The sequence below is a fragment of the Phyllostomus hastatus genome, unplaced genomic scaffold (genome assembly GCF_019186645.2).
Source record: "Phyllostomus hastatus isolate PE091 unplaced genomic scaffold, TTU_PhHast_1.1 phas_contig_150, whole genome shotgun sequence".
NCBI classification, from domain to species: domain Eukaryota; kingdom Metazoa; phylum Chordata; class Mammalia; order Chiroptera; family Phyllostomidae; genus Phyllostomus; species Phyllostomus hastatus.
Genome location: NW_025333611.1, coordinates 30,985,889 through 31,009,229, shown reverse-complemented (window position 1 = coordinate 31,009,229; position 23,341 = coordinate 30,985,889). Strand labels below are relative to the sequence as shown.

Here is a 23,341-nt window from a genome sequence, read left to right as displayed (position 1 = left end):
GAATGACTATGTTTCACCTGACGGAGGTTGATGCTGTGACTGAGCCAGCCAGGGGACCAGATGTGAGGGTGGCGCCTGAAGAGAGGCAAACATGCAAGTGAGGGACAGGATGCAGAGTGCAGTGCCAGCCCTGGGGCTGCACCCACGTTGTTCAGACCTGCGCACTGCACAGGTACGTAGGCCAATTCTCCGACCGAGTTTCCCAGGTTGTTAGCATGGGCAGCTAGCTTTGCCAGATGCTCCATGAGAAACAGAGTTCTGTGGTTAAGTAATACATACTGTCCCCTTCTTTTAGAGTAGCAAGGCATATTAAAGACTCTAGAATGTCTTTAAACAAAGAGATATATTTGACTTATTTGAACACAAAACCTTTTCTTAAGAGTCACGCTTATTAGCAGCCCATGAAACTGCCAGGAACAACTCGTTTGCTTTAATCACTAAATTAATGGTTTGCTTTGATACCATGTGGGCAGGTCATTAGGAGTTTTTTGTGGTTTTATATTTCAGCCTGAAGTTTCACATAGCAGGTGTAAGAGGCAGTGTCTTTGTAAATAGGCTCTGGTGCTAGTCACTTCATAACTCAGAGACCTAGGATAAGATTGTGTCAAGGCAAGCGTGCTAAAGTTCATAAATTAAAACTGAAATCTCATTATAATATTAATGTCTTTTTAATATTGGGTGTTTTCACTGGTAAATCATAGTAGAATAAATGTCAAGGAAGACTGTGAGTCTGTCCAGTGTCACCTGATCACACACATGGCTTGGGAGGAGGGACCCACCAGAGGCCTGGGAGTGAGTGGGGGTGACATTTTGTGCAGGTCGTTTATTATCGTACTACTCCTGGGTTGCAGCAGACACTTGACATTCATGATGGATACTTCCGGAGACCTTTATGACTCCCCTAATTGGCAAATTCCACTAGAGTAAATGATTTCCCTCATAAAATCTTTTAATTCTGACCGGAACCGTCACAATCATGGAATGTTTTGCTTTCTCTTCTCGTTCATCACCGTGGCCATCTTGTACTTGGTAGTTGACAGTGAGAGGGAGTGTGCAGCTGTGAGGTGGTGGCCAGACTTCTGGACCAGCTGACTGATCTCCCTTCAGGGATGGTTTTGCTGAGAGATTTGGATTCATGTTTCAGAAAAACGGTGAATGTTTGCATGTCAGGGTCCGTTGGATTGCTCCTGAATAGCCAGCACTGTGGACGTGAGTCTGCAGGTTCTGCGCATCTCCTACTCTTTGGGTTTTCAAAGACATTTCGCCTTTTACCCTGTGCTGGGAGGCAGGGGCATGCTCTGGCTTGGTGGAGGGAGGACATGCTTGTGGTTCTGGAAGCTCAAGCTCATCTTTACCATTGCCTGTCCCCATCCTTATCCCAGTAGCTGGGTTTGAATTTCAAGGCCATGAATATGTCAGCAGCTTCAGGAAGGGGTTGTGGTGCTTTGATGAAAAGCCTTGCTAAGCTCTTGGGATTGGCTAAAAAATGAGTTCCTGTACTTCAGACTGGAGCCTGACTCTTCCTCTCTTGTCACCGTATACTTCTGAGTGTTTATCCAAGGCTGCTTTTCCAATGCTTTATCAATTTTATATCTGGGACTCAGAGTCTTTAAAAAGCTGTTTTTCTTAGACTTTTTGATTATTATTAAAAATCAGGGCAGGAAGATTTTATCAAACTTAGAAGCTATCTCTAGATGAGCTGTACAGATGTATATGGGTTATTGAATGGTTTGCTCAACCGTTCAACAACCCACATACGGTTCGCTCCACACCAATTAGGACAGTTGGACAAGAGGGAAATACCCAGAGGTTGTTTTGGGGCATTGGAAATATCCCCATTACTGGCCCTGTGGGATAGCTGAGCAGGGGAACGCTGAATGACTGATGGGTCATCTTGCTCGTGTGGAAAGCACATTGATATTTAAGCATGTCTTTGGAACTCTGCAGTTTTCATCCGGATGAATGATGTCACCTAATCTGAGGGCAGATTCTAACGACTCCTCAGTACATCTGAATTGGAACTATAACTGAGTTTTGCTTCTTAGGACTTCAGTCTGACTAGCTTCTGTGGGCCTGAGGGCTACTGGGTGCCAGTGGCCATTAACACATTTTGAAGTTGATTAAGGTGGTGAGACGAGCTTGCTCTTGTGAGAGTCAACTGGAGCTTTCTCCTATAGACCCTCATAACCTGGGGAGTGAAATTCCTCTAAGCCTCCAGGAACCATAATCCACAAAGCCTCTAGTACACTGAAACATTTTCTGCACAGTGAGTCCCCAGGCACATGGAGGAAGCACAATACATGCTATTGAAAATCCTGAGTAATATGTGATTCTCATGCAAACTTGCAAACTGACCTATTCACTGATGGGAACACTAACTATGACATTGGCCCTGTCAGTGATTTGGAGGCTGAAATCCCCTCTTTGGTTCTCGAGGCTCAAAGCCTATTCATGGAAGGACTGTCATGATATCTCTCCTGGTTGGCTGGGGGGTCCAGGCAAGGGGGTTAGTGAGAGGGCTCTGAGCAGTTAAGTTGGTATTGTTACTGTTACCTTGTGGGAACATCAAATATGCAGGAGCAAAAAGCTAAGCCAGCAGCCCTGCAAGGTGAGAAGCCCAGAAGAGGTGGGGAAGCTTACCTTCTTGACTTCGTATTTAATGGCGAGTTTGATCCGGCTCAGACTTGGACGGTGGTGGTCGGACCAGACTTGGAAGTTCACATCACCATTTAAAATCGCTTCCACCTCTTCTGTGTCTCGGCATAGGTCCAGCACGCCCACCACAAAATCCTTGCATTGCATAGATAACTTCCTGTAATCGTTCTAACAGAATAAAGAGAAATCAGGGGTGTGTCACACTGAGCCCCACAGATCAGCTTGCCCAGCACAGCAGTGTCAATCAGCAGCTGTGCACCACGGGTGAGCTGATGGGGAGCATTAGAATCAGGGAATGTGCTGGATCCAGAAGGCAGGGCAGTTTCTCTTGACACAACAGCCTAGAGGGCATCTTTTCTAGGTCAGGATTTGTCAAGGTGTGCTCCATTGGGCCACCGGCATCAGAGTCACCCTAGGCCTGCTAAAACTGCAGCCACCAGGCCCTGTTGCAGACTTACCAAGTCAGAATTCCTGGCAATGAGGCCCAGGGATCTGTCTTTTAACCTTGTTCTGTGAGCAATTTGGATGCCTGCCAAGGCCCATTCTGGGCTCTTTCAAAGCAGCAGCTTTCCGTGCCCAACTCAGAGAGGAATAACAAGGAAGTGAACTTCTAAGGCCACTGGAACCAAGACTTCCCTCATTCACCATCAGTCTATATCGGTAGCTGCTGTTCACAGGAAGTTTACTGAAATGATATGGCTAATATGCTAAGTTGGAAGCACACAGGTGTGCTTTCTTTTCATATGCTGGAAAGTCTGCTTGTAAATTATGAATTTAAAAACCAAATGTAATTTAAACCTATCAGGATTCTTTTTTACCACAAATCCTTTTGTAGGCTTTTGTAGGGCAAGTCATGGCTCCTTAAATTACTTGCCTGTTGGGTAAACATTTTTAGACCTTGAGCTTATTTTGTTTTGTTTCTTTAATAAGTTGCCTCTAGCATGCTCTCTTCTCTTCCCTAGACATTTTGAAATTGTCTTTGAGAGGCTGACTTCCTTTCCTAGTGACATGCCAACTTCTCTCTCCCCCAGGTAGACTGCTTCAGTTCCAGATAATGATGTACAATACGATGGACAAAAGAATGTTTCATGTCACCCTCATACCACCATTCCCCCCACATATTTTCCCTAGAGGCTTCCTTGTTGGTTTCTTAATTGAAACGAGTCTATTCAGAGTCTATTCAGAAAGGACTCAACAGACAAAAGTCACTTTCAGTGCTAATCAATGTCAGCAGCCCTCGACTGGTAAATGATAGCTGATCAACAGGAGTGCAGTTTTGTTTTTCCAGAACCTGGATTCCTCAGTAAATAAGAGGGAACTGGGCAAACGGCAGAAGCTCAGCCATTTTCTGAGTTAACGACTCTTGTCTCCTTCTAGCACTGCTGCATTAAAATGTCACTTTACATTAGAGAAAGGTTTGTTAGCTAGGGGAAGGAAAAGGATCAAGAAATTGTTTTCAGACAAGAGTGGCACTCTCTCCGTGTGTGTGTGTGTGTGTGTGTGTGTGTGTAAATATATATACATACCATAGGGAGAGGAAGGGGAATACTGGATAGAAAGATGACTGCTCAGCTCAGGCAGATTGTTTGTCATGGAGAAAAATTCAGGGAAGATACTTGGAGTGTTCTGGGTTTTGGCACATAGTCCAGAGAGCTGGCTGGTGACATGAAGAGCTATGTTCTGTGTTCTGTGTTCTTTCATTTCTAACACTCCTCCTCCCTCCCTCCCTGACAGCCTGTTTGTACTAGGCAATGAAAAATTGACAATGAACAAGGCAAATTCAGTCACTGGGTAGTGTGGGGTAGTACCTGGGTAGTACAGGAGTCTAGGGATCCACTCTCAGGATCACACAAGAGTAGTACTAAGTAAAGCTTGCTCAGAGCTTGTCCCAGCTAAGATAGTCTGAGAGAGCAGATGAGCCAGAGGTGGGAAGCTCAGGAAATGGACAAGAATGGTTGCTTCATCACATGGACCCATTCAGCTCTAGCATTCCTGCTGCTGCAACTCAGTTTCTCTGGATATCCAGCCCCAACCCCATCAACTTTGTTGTCGCTTTCTCAATAACAAGGGGTCTCTGAATATTACTGCCTGTTCCTGGTAAAACACAAATTTCCCTATTAACTAGACAAGACCTCATCTCTTGGTGGAAACTCCTACCTACAGCTGAATTCATGGATGGATATAGAAAAGAAGTGGAAAGGACTTGACCCAGGCCTTGGTTCAAGCTCCCTATGCTAGGAGCAAGTCAGGCTGTACTGCCCCAGAGCCTCGACACATTTCTGGGTTTAGCGAAGTTTAGAATCTGGGGCTCCATTTCATTAGGGACTTTCACTTCCCTGGGCTCTTTCAGCTAGTTGGCCAGAGCGTGGGGAGACACACCAGAGTAAGTAGCTAAATTTCTGCCTACTGTATTAGACACTCAGGCTGAAAGGCAACAAGCCTGGTGTCCGCCTATGGCTGGAATTGACAGAGAGAACCTGATAGGCTTATCGGAACATCCTGGGGGGATTATGATGGTTATGATTTGTGGGTTATCTCTCAGCTCAGTGAGCCTTCCAAGCCATACTCTTCAACTTTAGTTAAGACATACACCCAAGGTGTTACAAGTGCCCTCTTAAAAAGAATATTTCTGCAACCTGAACTTGGTCAGGTTGAACATCTACCTACATCTACTCCCAGTGGGTGACAGATGTTCTACCTGTATCATCTCACTCAATCCTTGTAAAAACCTTAACGAAAGAAGGACTGTCAGCATTTCCAGTTCACAAATGAGGAAACTGAGACTCAGGGACAAACTGACAGGCTGAATCCACTTTTCCTTATGCAGCTGTCCCCATTATTGATGGGGGATATGTTCCAAGTGGATGCCGCCCAGGGGATGCCTGAAACCATGGATCTTACCAAATCCTATATATACTGTGTTTTTTCCTATATACCCATACCTATGATAAATTTTTTAAGTTAAGCACAGTGAGAGATTAAAAACAATAATAATGAAATAGATCAATTACAGTATACTGTAATATGTGAATGTGGCATTATTAAATACAATAATGGTGACGTGAACACAAGCCCTGAGATACTATGACAGTCAATCTGATAACCGCGATGACTGCTGAGTGACTAATGGTGGGTAGTATATACAGTGTGGATACGCTGGGCAAAGGGATGAGTCAGATTCTAGATGGGAATGCATGGCATAGTAGGAGATTTCAACACACTACTCAGCACAGCATGCAATTTAAAACTTACTGTTTATTTCTGGAGTTTTCATTTAGTATTTTTGAACCATAGTTGATTGTGGGTAACTGAAACCATGGCAACTGAAATCCCAGGTAAGAGGGTACTACCACATCAGTCACTCACTTGTCTCTCGCGTTCCCTGAAGAGTTTAGCTCCCGCCTCACTGCCACTCTCCCAGAATTACTGCTGCTCTTATTTATGGTGCTTTCAGTATCTAGAAAGATGACCTTCTCATTGCCCTGCTTCCTCTTTTCCTTGATAAAATCTTTTCTAATGACCCATCCTCAACTCCAACTCTACCGCTCATTCTCTTAGGTATTTCTAACAGATCCAGGATCCCAACTTCAAGTCTTCCTCTCTGATCACCACCTCCTTTATGTCCAGCTCACTGCCTCTGAGATCTGAATTTGAGCAATCCTTTGATCTGCCAGGCCTACAGGCCATTGGCCATACTACCTTTACTCTGGTTTTCATTCCTTAGGCCCCTGCTCTCTTCCTTGCAGAGTTTTTGCTTTATGGGGAATCGTTACAGTCATCCCTGCACATATTATGACTCTCTCTCCCTCCTCTTATTTCATCCTCCTCCTGGGTAAAAGCCTGGCCTCGGTTGAGTCTAACTTTCCCCTGCTCTGCTCCTGCCTCTGCACAGGGAACGTGGCAGGAGAACACATCACTGCGCTCCCCAGGCACATGGCACACTCACTGACTGCGACCTCAGGTGGGCTTCAGTGCCCCTGAGCAATGTACTCCCTTTCTCCTAAACAACATGTTATATCTCTCCCTTTCCTCAGTCTTCTAATACCTCCTCTCTCTCCTAACTCTCAGATAAAGACCTTGTTTCTTGTTCTACTTGGAAAATAGAAGTCAGCAGAAGAGAAGTGCTATATGCTCACACCATCACATATTCTCCCATCATGCATCTGTGTTCATGGACTCTCTGCCCCTTTCTCACTGTGGATGAATTGGCTCTGCTTCTGTCCAAGGTCAGCTCCTCCACTCATGTGCTGGGTATCACTGTGCCTACCTGAGGGTGTGGCTTCAGCAATCTTCTTTTTTCTCTTCCGCATTGTCAGGTTATGAATCTGACAATGCAGGAGATAAAAAAGAAAAATGGTGAAGTGTACACACACACACACACACACACACACACACATACACACACACACACATATATATATATATATATATATATATATATATATATATATATATATATATATACTTTCACCAGTTCTACTTTTTACCTTGGTCCAAACCACTGTCATCTCGTACTTGGCCTAGCCCCAGAGACTCCTAACTGGTCTCCCTGATTCTGTCCTGATCCTCTATAGTGTGTTCTCCATACAGCAGTTAAAGAGATCCTTTACGAGGTAGTTAGATTATGGCACTGCTCTGCTCCAACTCTCCCGTGGCTCCCCATGTACTCAAAGTGCAGAGTCGTACTGTCCTCTATGGATACACATTATCTAGCCTCTCCATTCTGTCTCTGATTTTATTTCCGATTGTCCTCTTCTTCTCTGTCTGCTCCAGCCACTCTGACCCTCTGATTCTTCAGACACACTTGGCATGGACCATGTCTGTGCACTGGTTATTCTGTGTGCTTGGAGTGCTGTTTCCCGGGTATCTACGTGAACAATGCTCTCAGCTCCTTCAGATCTTTGCTCACATGTCACTTTGAATGTATTGAACAGTTTTTGATACTCTTCTACCATCTATTTCTTGTGCTCTGCTCACCACAGATATTAACAGAGATTCTTTGATTTTCACCTGGTTCAGAATTTCTTCCCTTTCCCTTTGGTCCATAAATTTCACAAACTCATTTATTATTGAAATGAATCTCTGGCTTCAACACAGAGGATAAACCAAAGTCATTTAACACTGATACTTAACATTTAGTATTGATACTTTTGAATTTTTGGTGCTGAAGCTATTGTTTTGACACTAGTTTCAGGGAATTATTAGTTTGCTTGACTTTGGTTGAAAACCCCAACTCTCAAACATTTTCAAAGCTACTGTCAAACTTAGAAAAGAGAAAGAAGCTTATTACTCTCATTGGTCAAAAGTTTAGTTAATTTCTCAGACTGACGCTGTGGAGACACCCATGCAATACAGGATAATTAGCACTCATTCCTCATCGGACACCTTAGATATTAGATGCACAAAGAGTGTGGGCCTCGGAGCCAACCCCCTCACCTCCCTTCAGAGACCCAGTTGTGGAGGAGGCGTGTGTGATTAAAGCTCCCACTGAAGTACGGATGGAGCTAGATTACCGTGTATGCATGCTGTAAGCTGGGAGGTGGTCTGCATCTGACATTTAGGCTGAGTTTGTTTCAGAAATGATTACAGCAACAGTTCACAGTAAAAGTGTTCCAAGCATTTTAGTATTTCATTAAATGGTCACAATTACCCTATAAAGCTCATAGTGTCGTTATTCCTAAATAATAGGGGGACTGAGAATTGACCATTGGATTTAGCAACTTGGAGGCCATTGGTCACCTTGTTGGGAATGTATTTGGGAGAGTAGGGGCAGGGCTGGTGAGGATTAGAGTTTGGGAAGAGAGAGAATTGGAGCCTGTTATATAGATGGCAGTTTTGAGGAGTTTTATTGCAAAGAAAGGCAGAGAAATGGATCAGAAGCTGATTGGAGGAGTAGAGTCAGGAAAAGCTTTCTTTTTTCCTTATCATCCTTCTTCCTTCCCGCCCTCCCTTCTTTCTCCTGATGTCAAAACCATATTTTATATGTTGATGGGAATTTTTTAGTAGATATGTTGGTCCTTGTATATGATGTCAGTAGATTATTATATTAACTCAGTAGTTCAGTAGCATGTGACAGACAGTTGGATTAGTTTGTACATATAGGAATGAACACAGATAGAATAACATATGGTTTACCCATAATAGCAGGAAGGTCAGCTCTGTGGCTGAGGATGCTAGCATTGGTGGCAGGACTCTATAGACATTTTTTTTCTGTTGCTTCAATTTTTTTTTAGTGAAATAGGAAGAAAAATTATCAGCTGAGAGTCAGAACTGGGGAGGAGGTGATAGAAATTTGAGGAAAGAAGGTCCAAAATTGTTTTTAGGAGAATTTTAAGAGTGAATAGATTGGGAAGACAGGCTATGATCACTGGAAACAATAAGGGTCTGTTTAAGGTTCACAGTCAGAAATTTAAAATGGGACTAGGTGATACGGTTGATGTTTTCTAACCACATTCACCTTCCTGGGGGCTGGCATGGAGGAGGGAGAGAACAAGATTTTACCAAGATTGCGTTTTTGCCAAAGAATACAGCAAATCAAGAGAAGGGCTGAGGAACTAAGATGTATGCGATGGAGACTGTAATGCTAGTCCGTGGGATTGAAGCTGGTATGGAGGGAGACGGGACTTCCAGGGGAGAAGGAGAGTGGAAAGATGGGTGGAAAACAAGAGCCAACTATATGTTGTCTATAAGAAACCCACTTTAAATGTAAAATTGACAATTTCTTCCAAAACTAAACATACTCTCACTATATGATCCAGCAGTCATGGTCCTTGGTATTAACCCAAAAGGATTAAAAAACTGTGTTCACACAAAAACCTGCACATGGATGTTCGTAGCAGCTGTATTCATAATTGCCAAAATTTCCAGGTAAGCAATGTGTCCTTTGGTAGATGACTGGATATGTAAACTGTGGTCAACCCAGACAGTGGAATATTATTCAGTGCTAAAAAGAAACGAGCTACCGAGCCATGAAAAGACATGGGGGAGACTTACATGCATATTACTAAGTGGAAGAAGCCAACCGAAAAGGCTACATGCTGTATGATTCCAAATATATGACACTCTGGAGAAGACAAACTATGTGGAGACAGTAAAAAGATCCGAGGTTGCCAGGAGTTAAGTGGGGAGGGAGGAAGGAATAGGTGGGGCACCGGGGATTCCTAGGGCAATGGAACTGCTCTGTGTGATACTATAGTGGTAGATATGTGTCGTTTATACGTTTGTCCAAACCCAGATACACTGCCAAGAGTGAACCTGAATATAAGTAATAAGTCCATATAAGTAATGGACTTTGGGTGATGATGATGTGTCAGTGTTGGTTCATCAGTTGTAACAAAGGTGCCACTCTGTGGGGTGGGAGCTGTTGGTCATGGGGGAGGCCATGCACATGTGTGGGTAGGGGGTATATGGTAACTCTGTACCTTCTGCTCAATATTGGTGTGAACCTAAAACAGTCTACAGATAAAGTTTACTTTTAAAAGAAGATGGTTAAATATTGATTTGGAGGGTAGACCCTGGGGAGAGGCAAAATACTGAGAGTTCAGATATTAGAGGGAGGTGGAAAACTCCAGCAAGTCGTCAGGGAGTAGTATGAGGTATGGGGTCGTGGAGCGTTCTCCTTGAGCACAACAGTTAGGGTCAAGTGGGCTTGCGGTGACTGAAGTAAGACCAGTGGAGAGGGCTTCATTAAAGCGGGGCCAGAGTGTTCAAAGGATGACCTGTGTGTACATTAGTGTGCCAAGGATTCAAACAGCAGAGACCGAACCCATGGAGAAATGACAATGACCACTGTTGCAGACTGCAATGATGAGGGTTAACGGGTACCATAGCCTGATGAAATAGGATTCGAGCTGAGTACTCTTGTGAGGTGAGAAAGAGAAAGGTCCAAGAGAGAAGGTAAAGAACTGCAGGAGAGGTATAGCCCCCACTTCCGGGCCCAGCGCTGGGAGGACTTTGGGAGCAAACCTGCCCCCTTGAGAGGGCTGCCTGGGAAGGGTGGCCTGTGGGGAGCCAGTCTTCATGAAGAGTGAGAAGGGGATGCATGCCTAAGAGGAGGGGCAACCGTGGGATTTTGTTGAGGAGGAAGTCTGACATACAGTCAGTGAAGTGGTGATGTCATCTGGAGATGAAGAAAGGAGGCGTGAGGATGGAGCAGGGATATGAGGAGACTCATGGAGAATCAATTGTAGGTGCTGAGGGGGACTTGGGAGACAGGTGGCGATGACATAAAGAGGGATTAAAACACTTGAGTTACATTGTGAGGAGTCAGGCAAAACAGGTGAAGTGCACAGCACAGTGCTGGGGACATAGGTCATGCTCAGCACCTTTTGGTAAGAAAGGAATTTAAAGCCACACCCTGCTTTCCAGCACTCCCTTCTGCACGTCCCCCACTCAGTTGGTGGATGACAAAACAGAATGATAAAATTTAACACACATGGCTGAGTCCTTATTAATTATAACTGGAATCACTGAAATAATTAGTGGGTGTCAGCTGCTGGGTAGGAACCTTAGCTGGGTGCTCATTACTGCAGATGAAAATTGAAAAGCTTCAATCCACATTTTAACTTTCATGCCTACACTTCGTTGTTTCATTAACCTTGACCATATCAGTAAGCTCATACCCCAAAGTATCATAAAGGGCATTTAATATCCCTCAGCATTCAGTCTCCACTTAGGAACTCAGATCCAAGGAAGGGGATTCGGGTTCAGTGCATGTGTCAGATAGCCAGCATTTCCTACCTTGGCTTTCCTGGGGGGTTTAGACAGCTTAGCTCCTGAGAATCCTGGGTTCTGCCCCAAAGGTGGGGTGGGATAGGGCTGGCTCCCTGTTCTAGCAACCTCTCAAAGGCCCAACTCTCTAATTCTGCCACGGTCACCCACCACCTCACTGAGTTTGTTACTTGCTCCCTATAGGAGGCCTTTGTTTTTTCTTCCTAAACTTCCTACATTTCCCAGCGGGGTTTCTGTCTTAAGTGTTTCAGGATTTGGGAAGGATGATTGTATGCAAGCCATTAGTGATCTTAGAAGTGTTTGGCGCTGGCCTGATCAGGCTTTGCATGGGAAGGATGACTGGGCAGTTGGTGCTTGGGCTCTAGAATCTGAGTGTCTGGGTTCAAATCGCAGCTCTGCTTCACACTGGCTGTGTGATTTTGAGTGTATAGCTTAATCTCTCTGTGTGTTCTCATCTGTATAATGAGGATGATAACACTACTTTATAGGGTTGTTGCAAGGAGTAAACTAAATGAGTAAACCCATTTCAGTCACTTGACACAGTGTGACAAGTGTTAACCAATGTTATGAAACCTATGGCTTATAGGTTAGCAGAGGGCGTACACATGAAGGATTTCCCTGTTTTGGGGTGTGAGTCTTTGAGTGCCTTTTTAACAAAGCTGACTCAGCCCTTGTTGGATTCAATTCCACAGCTTCAGCCTGAGTTGGTCCTCAAAGGTGCAGGCTGCACAGCAGGGCAGAAGCTGGAGTGTGGGGCTGGTGCAGAGGCCTCGCTCATTCACAGCGCAGGTGCAGCCCCCTCCCCCACCCCTCCCCATCCCAGGAGCCGAGCCTGCATCTGCAGGTGGCTGCTCTACCTTTCCGGGCCAGGCAGGGTCAGCAGTGCTCTGCTGATACTTCCGTTTTCACCCTGCTTTATGGTTTACCTCATTGGCAGCTGCTAACATCGTAAGGGGCTCCTTAATCCATCACTATGACATTGTGAAGCCCAGAAGTAATGCATTGCTCTGCTTGTTGATTTTGTAACACGTCCTCTCTCATGGATTTGGAGGCATGGCTAAAGAGGATAGAGGCTGTCTTTCAAGGAAACAGAAGAGCAATTCCAGTATTTTATTCACTAGCTCAGCGAGTGTATTTGAGCACCCGCTGTGTGCCAGGCCTCCAGGCCCTGTGCGGGGATACAAACCTAAATAAAACAGTTTGTGTCCTTGGGGAACTCAGGGTCCTTCTAGACAGAATGACCAGTAAGTAGGTGAGGCCAATAAGTTGACATAGTGCCTTGGAGCATGCCACACTGCTACAGATAATGGGGGACTTGCAAGAGGAGGCAGAGACCCCCTGTAAATTGAGACCTGAGGATGAATAAAGCTAGCAGGGGTGAGACAGGTGTGGGGAGGAGAGGTAGCAGGGAATGGAAGTTCCAGGAGGAGGAACTGGCAAATGCAAGGGCCCAGTGGGGAGGGAATAGTCACTGGTGTGTGGGCTGATGTAGTTACTGACTACCTTAATGACAGCATGGTTATATGCATAGGTTATGCGTATTATCCAGTGTTTTACATAATTCTCACTATTAAATAAACATGAATGTTTTCCTGTATCCAGAGAGGAATTCATGTACACTCTCTGCACATCCTTTTCCAGATTAAAGATGCTGCTTGGTTTTCTCTTGCTGAGCTCCCAAAAGAGCCTCTCCTCAGCTTTTTGCTTTTTCTCCTGGAAACAGAGGGAGCCAAGACTGGAAGGCAGGTCTGCCCGAGTGAGCCTTGCCCCCTCCCCCGGGGAGGCTTCAGGGCTCTCTCCCTTTTCTCGGAGTGCTCCCTGTTCTGCTGTCCTTCCTTTCTACCCGCTCTGTTTATCTGTCTCTGCCTCTGCTCCTCTCTTTCACATACACTACACTGTCAGCCATAGGTCAGTGAGAGTCAATGAAGAACAAGGCAGGCCTGGTACTGCCCTCCCGGAGCTGAGACCAGAGGGAATGGTGGACAGTGAAGGTCCCACAGCTCCGTGGTGGGGTGAGGGCTTCAGGCCCTGACTCTTGCAAGCCATCAGGCTGTGTGAGGCAGCCCCGTGGTTCACTTACATGGAAGCAGGCCCACCTTCCCTTGCCTTCCTGCCCTGCCCCCACATGAAGTTAGTCTAAGCATGGTTGGTTGGTTTCTGTACCCATTAGCATGTGAGACAACCTGTACTTGGAAAAACTATATAACACTGAAAAAAGAAATCAGGGAAATACAAATAAGTGGAAGCATACACTGTGTTCATGGATCAGAATAATTATCATCATTAAAATGTCCATACTAACCAATCTATAGATTCAATGCAATCCCTATTAAAATACCAATGGCATATTTCACAAATCTAGAACAAATTATTTAAAAATTTTATATGGAACCAAAAAAGACCCCAAATAGCCTTAGCAATCTTGAGAAAGAAGGACAAAGTGGGAGGGATTATAGTACCTGATATCAAACTGTACTACAAGGCACTGTAAATCCAAACAGTCTGGTACTGGCATAAGAACAGATATATAGATTAATGGACAGACTAGAGTGCCCAGGAGAATAAACCCATGTCTCCATGGTCAATTAATATTCAACAAAGGGGAGCATGAGCATACAATGGAGTAAAAATAGCCTCTTCAATAAATGGTGTTGGGAGAACTGGACTGGTACAGGCAAAAGAACGAAACTTATACCATAACCAGAATAAACTCAAAATGGATATAAAAGACTTAAATATAACTCATGACACCATAAAAGTCTTAGAGGAGAACATAGGTAGTAAAATTTCAGATATTCCATGTAGCAATATTTTTGCTGATATATTTCTTATGGCAAGGGAAATAAAGGAAAAAATAAACAAATGGAACTACATCAAATTAAAAAGCTTCTGCACAGCTAAAGAAAACATCATGAAAATGAAAAAGGAACCAACTTTATGGGAGAACATATTTGCTAATGATATATCAGACAAGGGTTTGAGCTCCAAAATATGTAAAGAACTCATCCAACACAACGCCAGGAAAATAAACAATCCAGTTAAAAAATGGACAAAGGACCTGAGTAGACACTTCTCCAAGGAGGACATACAGCTGACCCATAGACATATGAAAAGATGCCCAACATCACTAGCCATCAGAGAGATGCAAATTAAAACCACAATGAGATGCCACCTTACACTGGACAGAATGGCCATCATGTAATAAATCAATAAACAACATGTGCTGTCGAGGATGTGGAGAAAAGGGAACCCTAGTGCATCGTTGGTGAGAATGCAGACTGGTGTAGCCACTGTGGAAAACAGTATGGAATTTCCTCAAAAAACTAAAAATGGAACTGCTTTTTAACCCACCACTTCCTCTACTGGGAATATACCCAAAGAATCCTGAATCACTAATTCAAAAGAATTTATGCGCCCCTATGTTCATAAGCATTATTTACTATAGCCAAGTGCTGGAAACAGCCTAAGTGCCCATCAGTAAATGAGTGGATCAGAAAACTGGTATGCTTACACAATGGAATACTACTCAGCAGAAAGGAGCTCCTATGCTTTGTGACAGCATGAATGGAACTGGAGAATATTATACTAAGTGAAATAAGTCAGGTGGTGAAAGACAAATACCATATGATCTCACCTATAACAAGAACCTAATGAACTAAAAACAGATGAGCAAAATAGAACCAGAGGCATGGAAACATGGAACAGAGTGACAATGACCAGAGGGGAGGGTAGAGGGGGATAATGGTGGGAAGAAAGGAAAGGGGCTAGTCAAAAAACATATATGAATGACCCATGGACGTGGACAGCAGTGTGGGGATTGACTGCAGGAGTGTGGGATGGGCAAAGTAGAGGAGGGCAAAGGGGGAAAAATTAGGACAACTATAATAGAATAACAATGAAAAATTAAAAAAATAGACTACCAGTATTACTATTAGTTATCTTTTATTGAGTGTGGACTGTGTGCCAGGCCCCTGGCTAGATCCTTTACATGTTTAGCTCACTGTGCTCATGGCAGAACTAGGAAGGAGACATCACCACCGTTCCTTTTGTATAGATGGGGACTGAGGCCTGGAGACTTCAGGGGCAGCTGGGATTTGAACTTGGGTATGGCTGACTCCAAATTTTATAATCTTAACACTGGCAAGTACTCATCTGATGAAAGTACCAACTTCCCTCGCAAGTGCTCTAAAACCTTGAGCACCACCCTGAAAGGGCAGGTTGAGAGTCCTTCCTGGCGAAGAGGAAGAGGGAGAGGAGGCCCTGTTGGTAAGAGGCAGAGGTGCTGACACTGAGTGAGGCAGTAAGTATGCCGTGTGTGCACACCCAGGGCAAGGCCAGGGAGGCGAGGCTGGCTGAGCCCAGACAACTTGAGTTTGACCTACTCTAAGTTACGAGCAGGTGTGTTGGCAGTTACAGTCAGAGTGGATGCCATCCCTAGTAGGATGGGCCATTCCTATTCCTCCCAAGGCCTTCAGCCTCTTTCCAAAATGCCAGTCTATCTACTCTCCCACATCCTTTTTGGTCTTAGGGCTCCCACCAGGGCAGGGGTCACCCTTCTCTATTGCAGAACAGCTCCCCCTGTTTCGTCCAGGATCACTTTCTTCAACGTAAGAAGTTATGGAAGTGCGAGGGGAGCCCCCACGTTTTGCAGTTTCCTTTCTAAGGTGGCTGGGGGACCTTGCAGCTCATTTCACAGACACATAGAAACTAACTGTGGCAGGAGGGGGTGGCATTGCTTGTATCAGTGGAATTCCAAGGGGGACAGCATGGTGACTGCTGTTCACAGTACACTGGCTTTTAGCAGGCACCTTGGGGTCTGTTTGTGCTGTTGGAGCTGAAGCACACAGTATAGCTGCGGAGGAGGGCTGAGTTGACACCGCTTTATTCCTGGATCCTTCCAAAGCTTTCATCCACAAGCATACCCAAGCCACTTTGGTCCATGGATTGGCTCATGGAAGAACTTGTGTGTTCATTAATCATTACTTCATTAATCCACAAAAACAGAGATCTGCCACATGCGGAGCACTGTGCCAGGGCCCTGGGAAAACTGTGAAGAGCGAGGCAGGCATGGTCCCTGCTCTCCTTTAGGTGACAGGCCAGTGGCAGTGGGAGACAGTGAAGGTCCTATGGCAGAGTGTGATGAGGGTCTCTCCTTGTTGTGCACATTAGATCTGAGTTTCCTTACATCCAGTCTCATAGTAATTCCTGGGAAAGCATTTTCTTTCAGGTGAGCCCTGTTGGTATGAGCCTATTAGCTTGAAAGCTTGAGTGCTTTCCAGTAGTCCATCCTTAAATAGATGTTCTCCTCAGTTCTACATGAGCCAATTGAACCTTCTGTGTTCTAGAAGCTGTGCCCAGCCCTGGAGGAGTGAGAGGTGGTCACTACCCACTCATGGAAGGGGGAAAAGAACATATAACCCAGTTGTGCGAATGTTATGTGGTAGAGCTAGTCATTCATTCAGCAAAAAAATAGTTATTGTGTGCCCACTGTGCCAGGCACTGTTCTAAATCTTTGTGGTACAGGCATAAGCAAAACAGTCCTTGCCTTTGTGAAGCTTACAGTTTACTCTGAGTGCGGGGACTGCAGATTGTTTTATATACTTAGATGGTTAGGGAGGGACTTCCTGAGGACATGAGTTTTGACAGGGAGTTGAAGCTGGTGAAAGAGGGAGCTATGAGGCCTTTTAAAGGGGGAGAATGGCATGGTCTGCTTTGTACTGTGGTGGACAGGGGCCTGAGTGGCCTGAGTGTTGTAGGATCAGGGTGTGGGCCATTATCATCGTCTGATCAGGTGCAGTGGTGCTAAGGGTGCAAGGATAGGAATGGGTTGGGGAAACATTTTCATTTTAATACCGACAGGAAGGCAGGGACAGAGAAATTGAGAGCTCAGTATGTGGCGTGCTTGGGATGTCAAACACTGGGAGGAAATTCCCTGACATGCTAACATCGCACAAGTTACAGATGATTTTTCTTATACATAAATTCACTTTTGACATTATCAATGTAATCATAAAACAGTTTGAGTGTGTAATGATGTTTAAGCCTGTCTGTTTGCCTTTGGACCGAGTTTGTGGAACCTGCCTTGCTCTTCATTGTTTCTTCTTAAGTCTGAGTTTTGGAGAGGCCCCTCGTGCTGCCATGGCCAAGCCTGAAGTCTTCTCTGCTTGATATCTGATAGCTTTGAGGTTTTTTAAAATACCAAATTAAAAGAAGATTCAGAAGGGTGCAGAGCAAATGTGACCTATGCATCTTATTTGCACTAACTGTATATTGTGAAAACATTTCAGAGAAACAGTAATTTAGAATTGGCATCACTGGATAACATATGCTTCCAGAGGATTCTGTCATGACTCACCTCATTATGGATTCAGAATAGTAAATGTTCATGAGACTAGTTTTGAAGAGTAATTATAGTGCAACAAATGTATAGAAGTAATTTTTTCAAATTTGCTTGTGATTGCTGAAAATGCTGATGATAAAGAGGCTAATAACTAGATGGCAGAGTAGCAATTAGAAAAATGTAGAGCCCTGCTAATTATAAAACAAAGACCAGAGTTAGGCAAATCAGTGCAGTTGTGCCCCTTTATGTGGGGGATGATTTCCAAGACCCCAAGTGAATACCTGAAACTCCGGGTAGGACTGAACCCTGTATGTACTGTTTTTCCTATATATCCGTACCTGTGATAAAGTTTAATTTGTAAATTAGACACAGTAAGAGAGTAACAAAAATAACTAATAATTCAGTATAACAGTTATAACAATATAGTATAATAAAAGTTATGTAAATGTGGTCTCTTTCTCTCTCAAAATATCTTGTATTGACCTTTTCATTTACAGGAGGAGCTTCACAGCTTCTCTTTGGCCAACCTGACTGCTGCATCACTAGTGTGCTTGGGGCCATTGTTAAGTGAAAGAAGGGTTACATGAGCACGCACCTGTGACCAGTGGGCTGGTGGTGTATACAGTGTGGATACACTGGGCAACGGGATGACTCATGTCCCGGCAGAGAGGATGGTTCAGAATTTCATCATGCTACTCAACAGTGCTCAATTTAAAACTTATGAAATATTTCTGGAAATTTCCATGGAATATTTTTGGACCATGGTTGACTGTGGGTAACTGCAGAAAGTGAACCTGTGGATTAGGGGGGACTCCTGTACTTGTGATTTCTTGGATCGAAGGAGCATGCTCCCTTTTCACTTGAGTGCCCCGTCCATGTGTTCCCAAGCCTGGACTGATGCTCTTCTCTGCTTCCTCCAAGAAACCCTACCTTTCCTCCAGATCAGCTGGAAGGTAACTCCAGGAGGACTTTCCTTATATCCCGGGGGAAATCCTCTGTTTCAAGCTCTGCACCCCCATGGCATTTTATTTATAGGGACCAATAACCCTGTCAAAGTGCTCTCTGTGTTTTTGACATTTTTCATACTTAACTAATCAACTTCATTCATTTGTATATTCCAGCCCCGGACCTGCCACACTACAGAACTTAACAAATTTGCATACATATACTATGATTTAAGAATTTTATTTGTAGGAAGCTGAGGAGCAAGTAAGTGCTGGTGTGTGGCTACAGGGAATCGAGTCAGGAACAGCAGTGGGGCATGTTTGCCTCTAAGAGATGTCTGTCTCGAGCTGGCTCTGCCAGTCACCTGTTCTGAGGCTCACTCCATTGTGCACAGACAACTGCAGTAACTTTCCAAAAGACCCAGAAGACATGAGTAAAAGATGAGTGAGTGATTGCATTTAAATAAGTTTAATCAGGAAAATCAGATTCCAGGTTTTTTTTTTTTTTTTGCCTTAAACTGATTTATCCAGTGCATGACTGAATAACACTTGGAAGTAGGACATATACCTATTTTTTAAATATGAGAAAAGAAGACTGAGGCTTTGATATGATTTCATTTATCTCCGCAGCCTCCAGTGTTATCTATATGCTGGTGATTCCCAGGTTTTTCCTCCAGCCTCATCCTGTATCCTAAGGAACTGGTTCAGATATTCCATTGCCAAGTGGTCACATACACTAGTAAGTCCTGAGTGCAGAAGAAAGATTGCCTTTTGCTGATAGATCAGTTCACTGCTCTAAGCCTGTTTCCTCATCTGCAAAATGAAAATGATAAGCTTATCATAAACCGCTTAGATGTTAAATGTTTATCAGAATACTTAATAGAAATGAGGAGCAGAAAGGGCTAGAAAAGTAGGGACTCAGTAAGGGGTTACTAGTCCAGTCAGCTGGCTGTGTGAATGAGGATGAGCTGCAGAGCAGAGAGAGAATGACTGAGCCAAGGTTGCATGGTGGTTCATGAGAGAGCCTGGTCTCCTCACTTGGTGCCCTCCCTTCAGCTGGGGGAGCCTCATCTGTCAAGGCCCCTTCCTAGCATTGCCCGACAGGTTCTATGTGATGCCATGTCACCTGCGACATAGGCCCTTTCCTGCAGAGAGGGTGACCATAGGGCTCCAAGCTATTTGGTTTCCTCAAGTAATCGCTACAATCTGATTACCAGCAGAGCACTCATCAACTGTTTCCTTCAGGTGAAGAAAAGATCCAAAAGTCTGGTGTCCAAATTTGTAATTTGAGAAGAGAGATCATTTAGGCAAAAAAGCTCTGGCTCCTGATTTTTTCAACTGAATTAAAACATTTTTTCCTTTTCCTGCACATTTCCTGGAGCTCATCTCCATGTTTTTGTTAAAATATCAGTTTTAAGTACATAAAACATTAAGTTTCTAATGTGCTATGGGGAAGGTATTGGGTGAATTCTTTGGAGTAAAAAACTTAAGCAAAATTAATAATCACCAGGAGACTGTCATCAGAAAGATTCTTGGGTCACTGTTTTCAAAGAATATGTAGGAGAAACTGGAGAGAACTATTAGCTATATAGGCAACAACCTGGTCTTCATCACCTGGTAGGTCAGTGACTGCAGGCTGTGTTCCCAAGGATGAAGAGACATGAGCACTGCCCATACCCTTGCACCCCCTGCCTCCAAGCAACTGTATTGTTAGTAAATGTGAAGTGTGTTGTATTTCCAGGATATGTGTGTGTGTGTGTATGAGAGAGAGAGAGAGAGAGAGAGAGAGAGAGAGAGAGAGAGAGAGAGAGAGAGAGAGGTCCTTAGCATTTCAGTGTGGCCCCTCTTAATTTTCAAAACATTTAACCATCAGTAATTAGCAAGTCTGCTCTGGAGCCCAGAATAACAAGTCATTATTATTAATTTCACACTGTAGGTATGAGAGGCAGAGAGATCATAATAATATGAAAGATAATCATGCTACCAAGCAGTTGGAAAGCTCTTTCCTGTTTGAGAAGTGATAGTATTTAGAAGGATTTAGCCCTGATTATTCTTATGTCATTGTAATTTTAGGACTAGGTATACAATTTTAGTTTTCCTGAGACTTACATCATACTGCCCCTCCTGTGACCAGAGTCTATATTCCCCAACTCCTCCAGGCCTCTTGGGGCCAACAAAAGAGTGCAGATTGTACTCTACCACTGGATCTATTTTATTGAGAGTTGATAAGTTCATGGCCTCCTGTTGTTCAGGTGGTGTATGCTCAGGCAATACAGGTGCCAGGATATTCAGAGTGTTCATTGCAGCTTCTTATCCCTACACTGTGTTTGAGTGTACTGATTACATATTTTAGAAATGGAAAAGAAAGAGAGAGGCACTTCAACTATAACAAGTGAGATTTCTGAATGATGGAGATTTTTTTCACTTGGCAATCAAGTACAGTTCTTTCAGTTTTCTTGATTGGTGTTAAATCAATTGGTAGAGTTGATTGGAACTCTGCCTTGGATCCAGAAACTGCAGTGGCATTTGCTGGCTCCTTATAATTCATGGCCTCGAAGGGTAGCAGAATATGCCACCCCCAAATGTGCTAGTTTGGTGTAAGGATTATTTTGAGATGAAGGCAATTGAGAAGAGTAGGTACAGGAAAAGCTCTCTTCCCTCCCCTTATTTGGCTAAAAGCAGGACATAAATTTGTAAGGGTGTCCTCCTCCCCTCACTACCAAGGACAGAAATTAATCACCAGAGACAGCTCTGGACCCCTACAGTCCCAGAGATGGCACTAGAGGAATCTGCATAACAGTCCTGACTGAAACTGGTTCTCACCCACCACTGGTTCCTCCATGTGTTTACTGCCCCACAACTTGATGTCCTTAGAAGCTCAAAGTCCCTTTCGTTTGTCTTGTCACTTCTCTAAAATTTGATTGTCCTTTTAAGATGCTGTATGAGCCCAAGTCCTCACCACCCCTTTGAGCTACTCATTTCTGAGTTCTCCCATCTGTTGTGCTATAAACATGTTAATAAACTTCTGGGTTTTTTTCTTTTTTTTTGTTACTCTGTCTTTTGTCTGTCTAGTTTACAGGGCTGTAGTCAGAGAACCTAGGAGGATAGAAGGAAAAAGATTTTTTCCCTTCTCTACAGCCTAATAGAGGGAAAAAAAGAACCATGACTTTCTGCCATTGTAACAGCCTAAAAATCAAACACTAAAGTAATCCAAAGCCATGAACTTGGAAAGGTGGAGGGAAAATCATTTTCCTTCCCCACACGAGCCCATCCGTATTTCCCTGGCTGAGGGCTCAGACATCCTTCTTCACATGGCCCTCCTCAGTCCCTGGGGCCCACCCTCCCTCTCCACTGGGCCACAGGGGTTGTTTGGGACTCAGCAAATTGTCAGAGATTTAGTTTTATTGATTTATTTATATGTTTAGGGTCTCTTGACTTGTCAGAATGGCGTAAAGATTACATTAGATTATTTTAAACTAAAAACATCTGAACAAACAGCAGCTGAACTTCTTTTACTTCTTTTTAAACTTAGCAGAGCCTCTTAAAAATATAGCCACTGTAAATGTGCTGGGGGCAAGGGTGGACATTATGTTCAGACAGGAGACAGGCCACTCACACCCAGATGAGAACAAATATCACAAACGCCATGCCTTCCATTTGTTTCCCTAAAAGCCTGCGTGCTTCCTAAAAGTCCTCTTTTTCCTTAACAACTCCTTCCTCTCCTCTCTTGGTACATAAACCCCTGTCTTTACTGTTCAGGTAGCTACTTCTTTTAGGTACTTCTATATGCATATGAATAAACTCTTTCTCTTGGGTTAATCACAGACCTGCAACCACTGCAACTGAAGATGGTAGAAGAACAGTTTTCACCTCCCAGCATGTGCCACTGAAAATTCCAGGAAGTGTTGACATCACATGGGGGGAATGCCAGAGGTACAATATTTAATGAGAAAACCAGGATTCCAAGTTGTTCATACAGCATTGTCACCATTGCACAGAACAAACAAATCTGTGCGCAGGAAAAAAAGTAGTGCACCTCTGTACCTGGTAGTAGGTCATACAACAAAGTCTGAGGAGTGGAACTGTGGGGACGGGTAGAGGAACAGCCATATGTAGGACACCAGGGTAGAATACAAGCCCAGAAGCCGAAACGTGTGTTTGGGGATTGGCGTGATAGAAATGGCATCACAGATTAGTGAGGGAAAGTTAGGTTCTCTAATAACAGTGCTGGGAAACCAAGTCTCAGAGAAGAGCGACAATGTGACACAAACTGAAACAAGAACTATATGATTTCACTCATATGTGGGACAGAAAACAGCAGCAAACAAAACAAAGGAACTCATGGGCACAGACAATGGAGGGAAAGTGTGGCAAGGCGAGGCTGAAGAGAGAAAGGGGGTCAAGTGTATGGTGATGGGAGACTTGACTTTGGATGGAGAGCACACAGGAGAGTCTGCAGATGATGTATCATAGAACTGTACACCTGGAACTTAATATAATCTTATTAATGTTACCCCAATGCATTTAATAAAATAAAAAAGCACATGATAGATCTGTAAAGGCAATGGAAGAAAATAATAGGTGTAATATGGGAGAATGTCTTTGTGACCTTGGGTGGGAGGAAGGATTTATTAATAAGACCTAATTCACAAATCTTTCAAAAAATAAAGGT

The 23,341-nt window shown here is 43.9% G+C and overlaps 1 protein-coding gene across 1 annotated transcript in view; it reads right to left on the bottom strand.

Annotated features, from left to right (window-relative positions):
- Positions 1 to 23,341, bottom strand: part of TRPC7 (transient receptor potential cation channel subfamily C member 7) — a 132,021-nt gene that overhangs the window by 84,171 nt on the left and 24,509 nt on the right. The window contains exon 5 of the mRNA XM_045829742.1: positions 2,641 to 2,823. Coding sequence (XP_045685698.1) covers positions 2,641 to 2,823 — 183 coding nt within the window. The remainder of the gene's footprint in view (positions 1 to 2,640; positions 2,824 to 23,341) is intronic.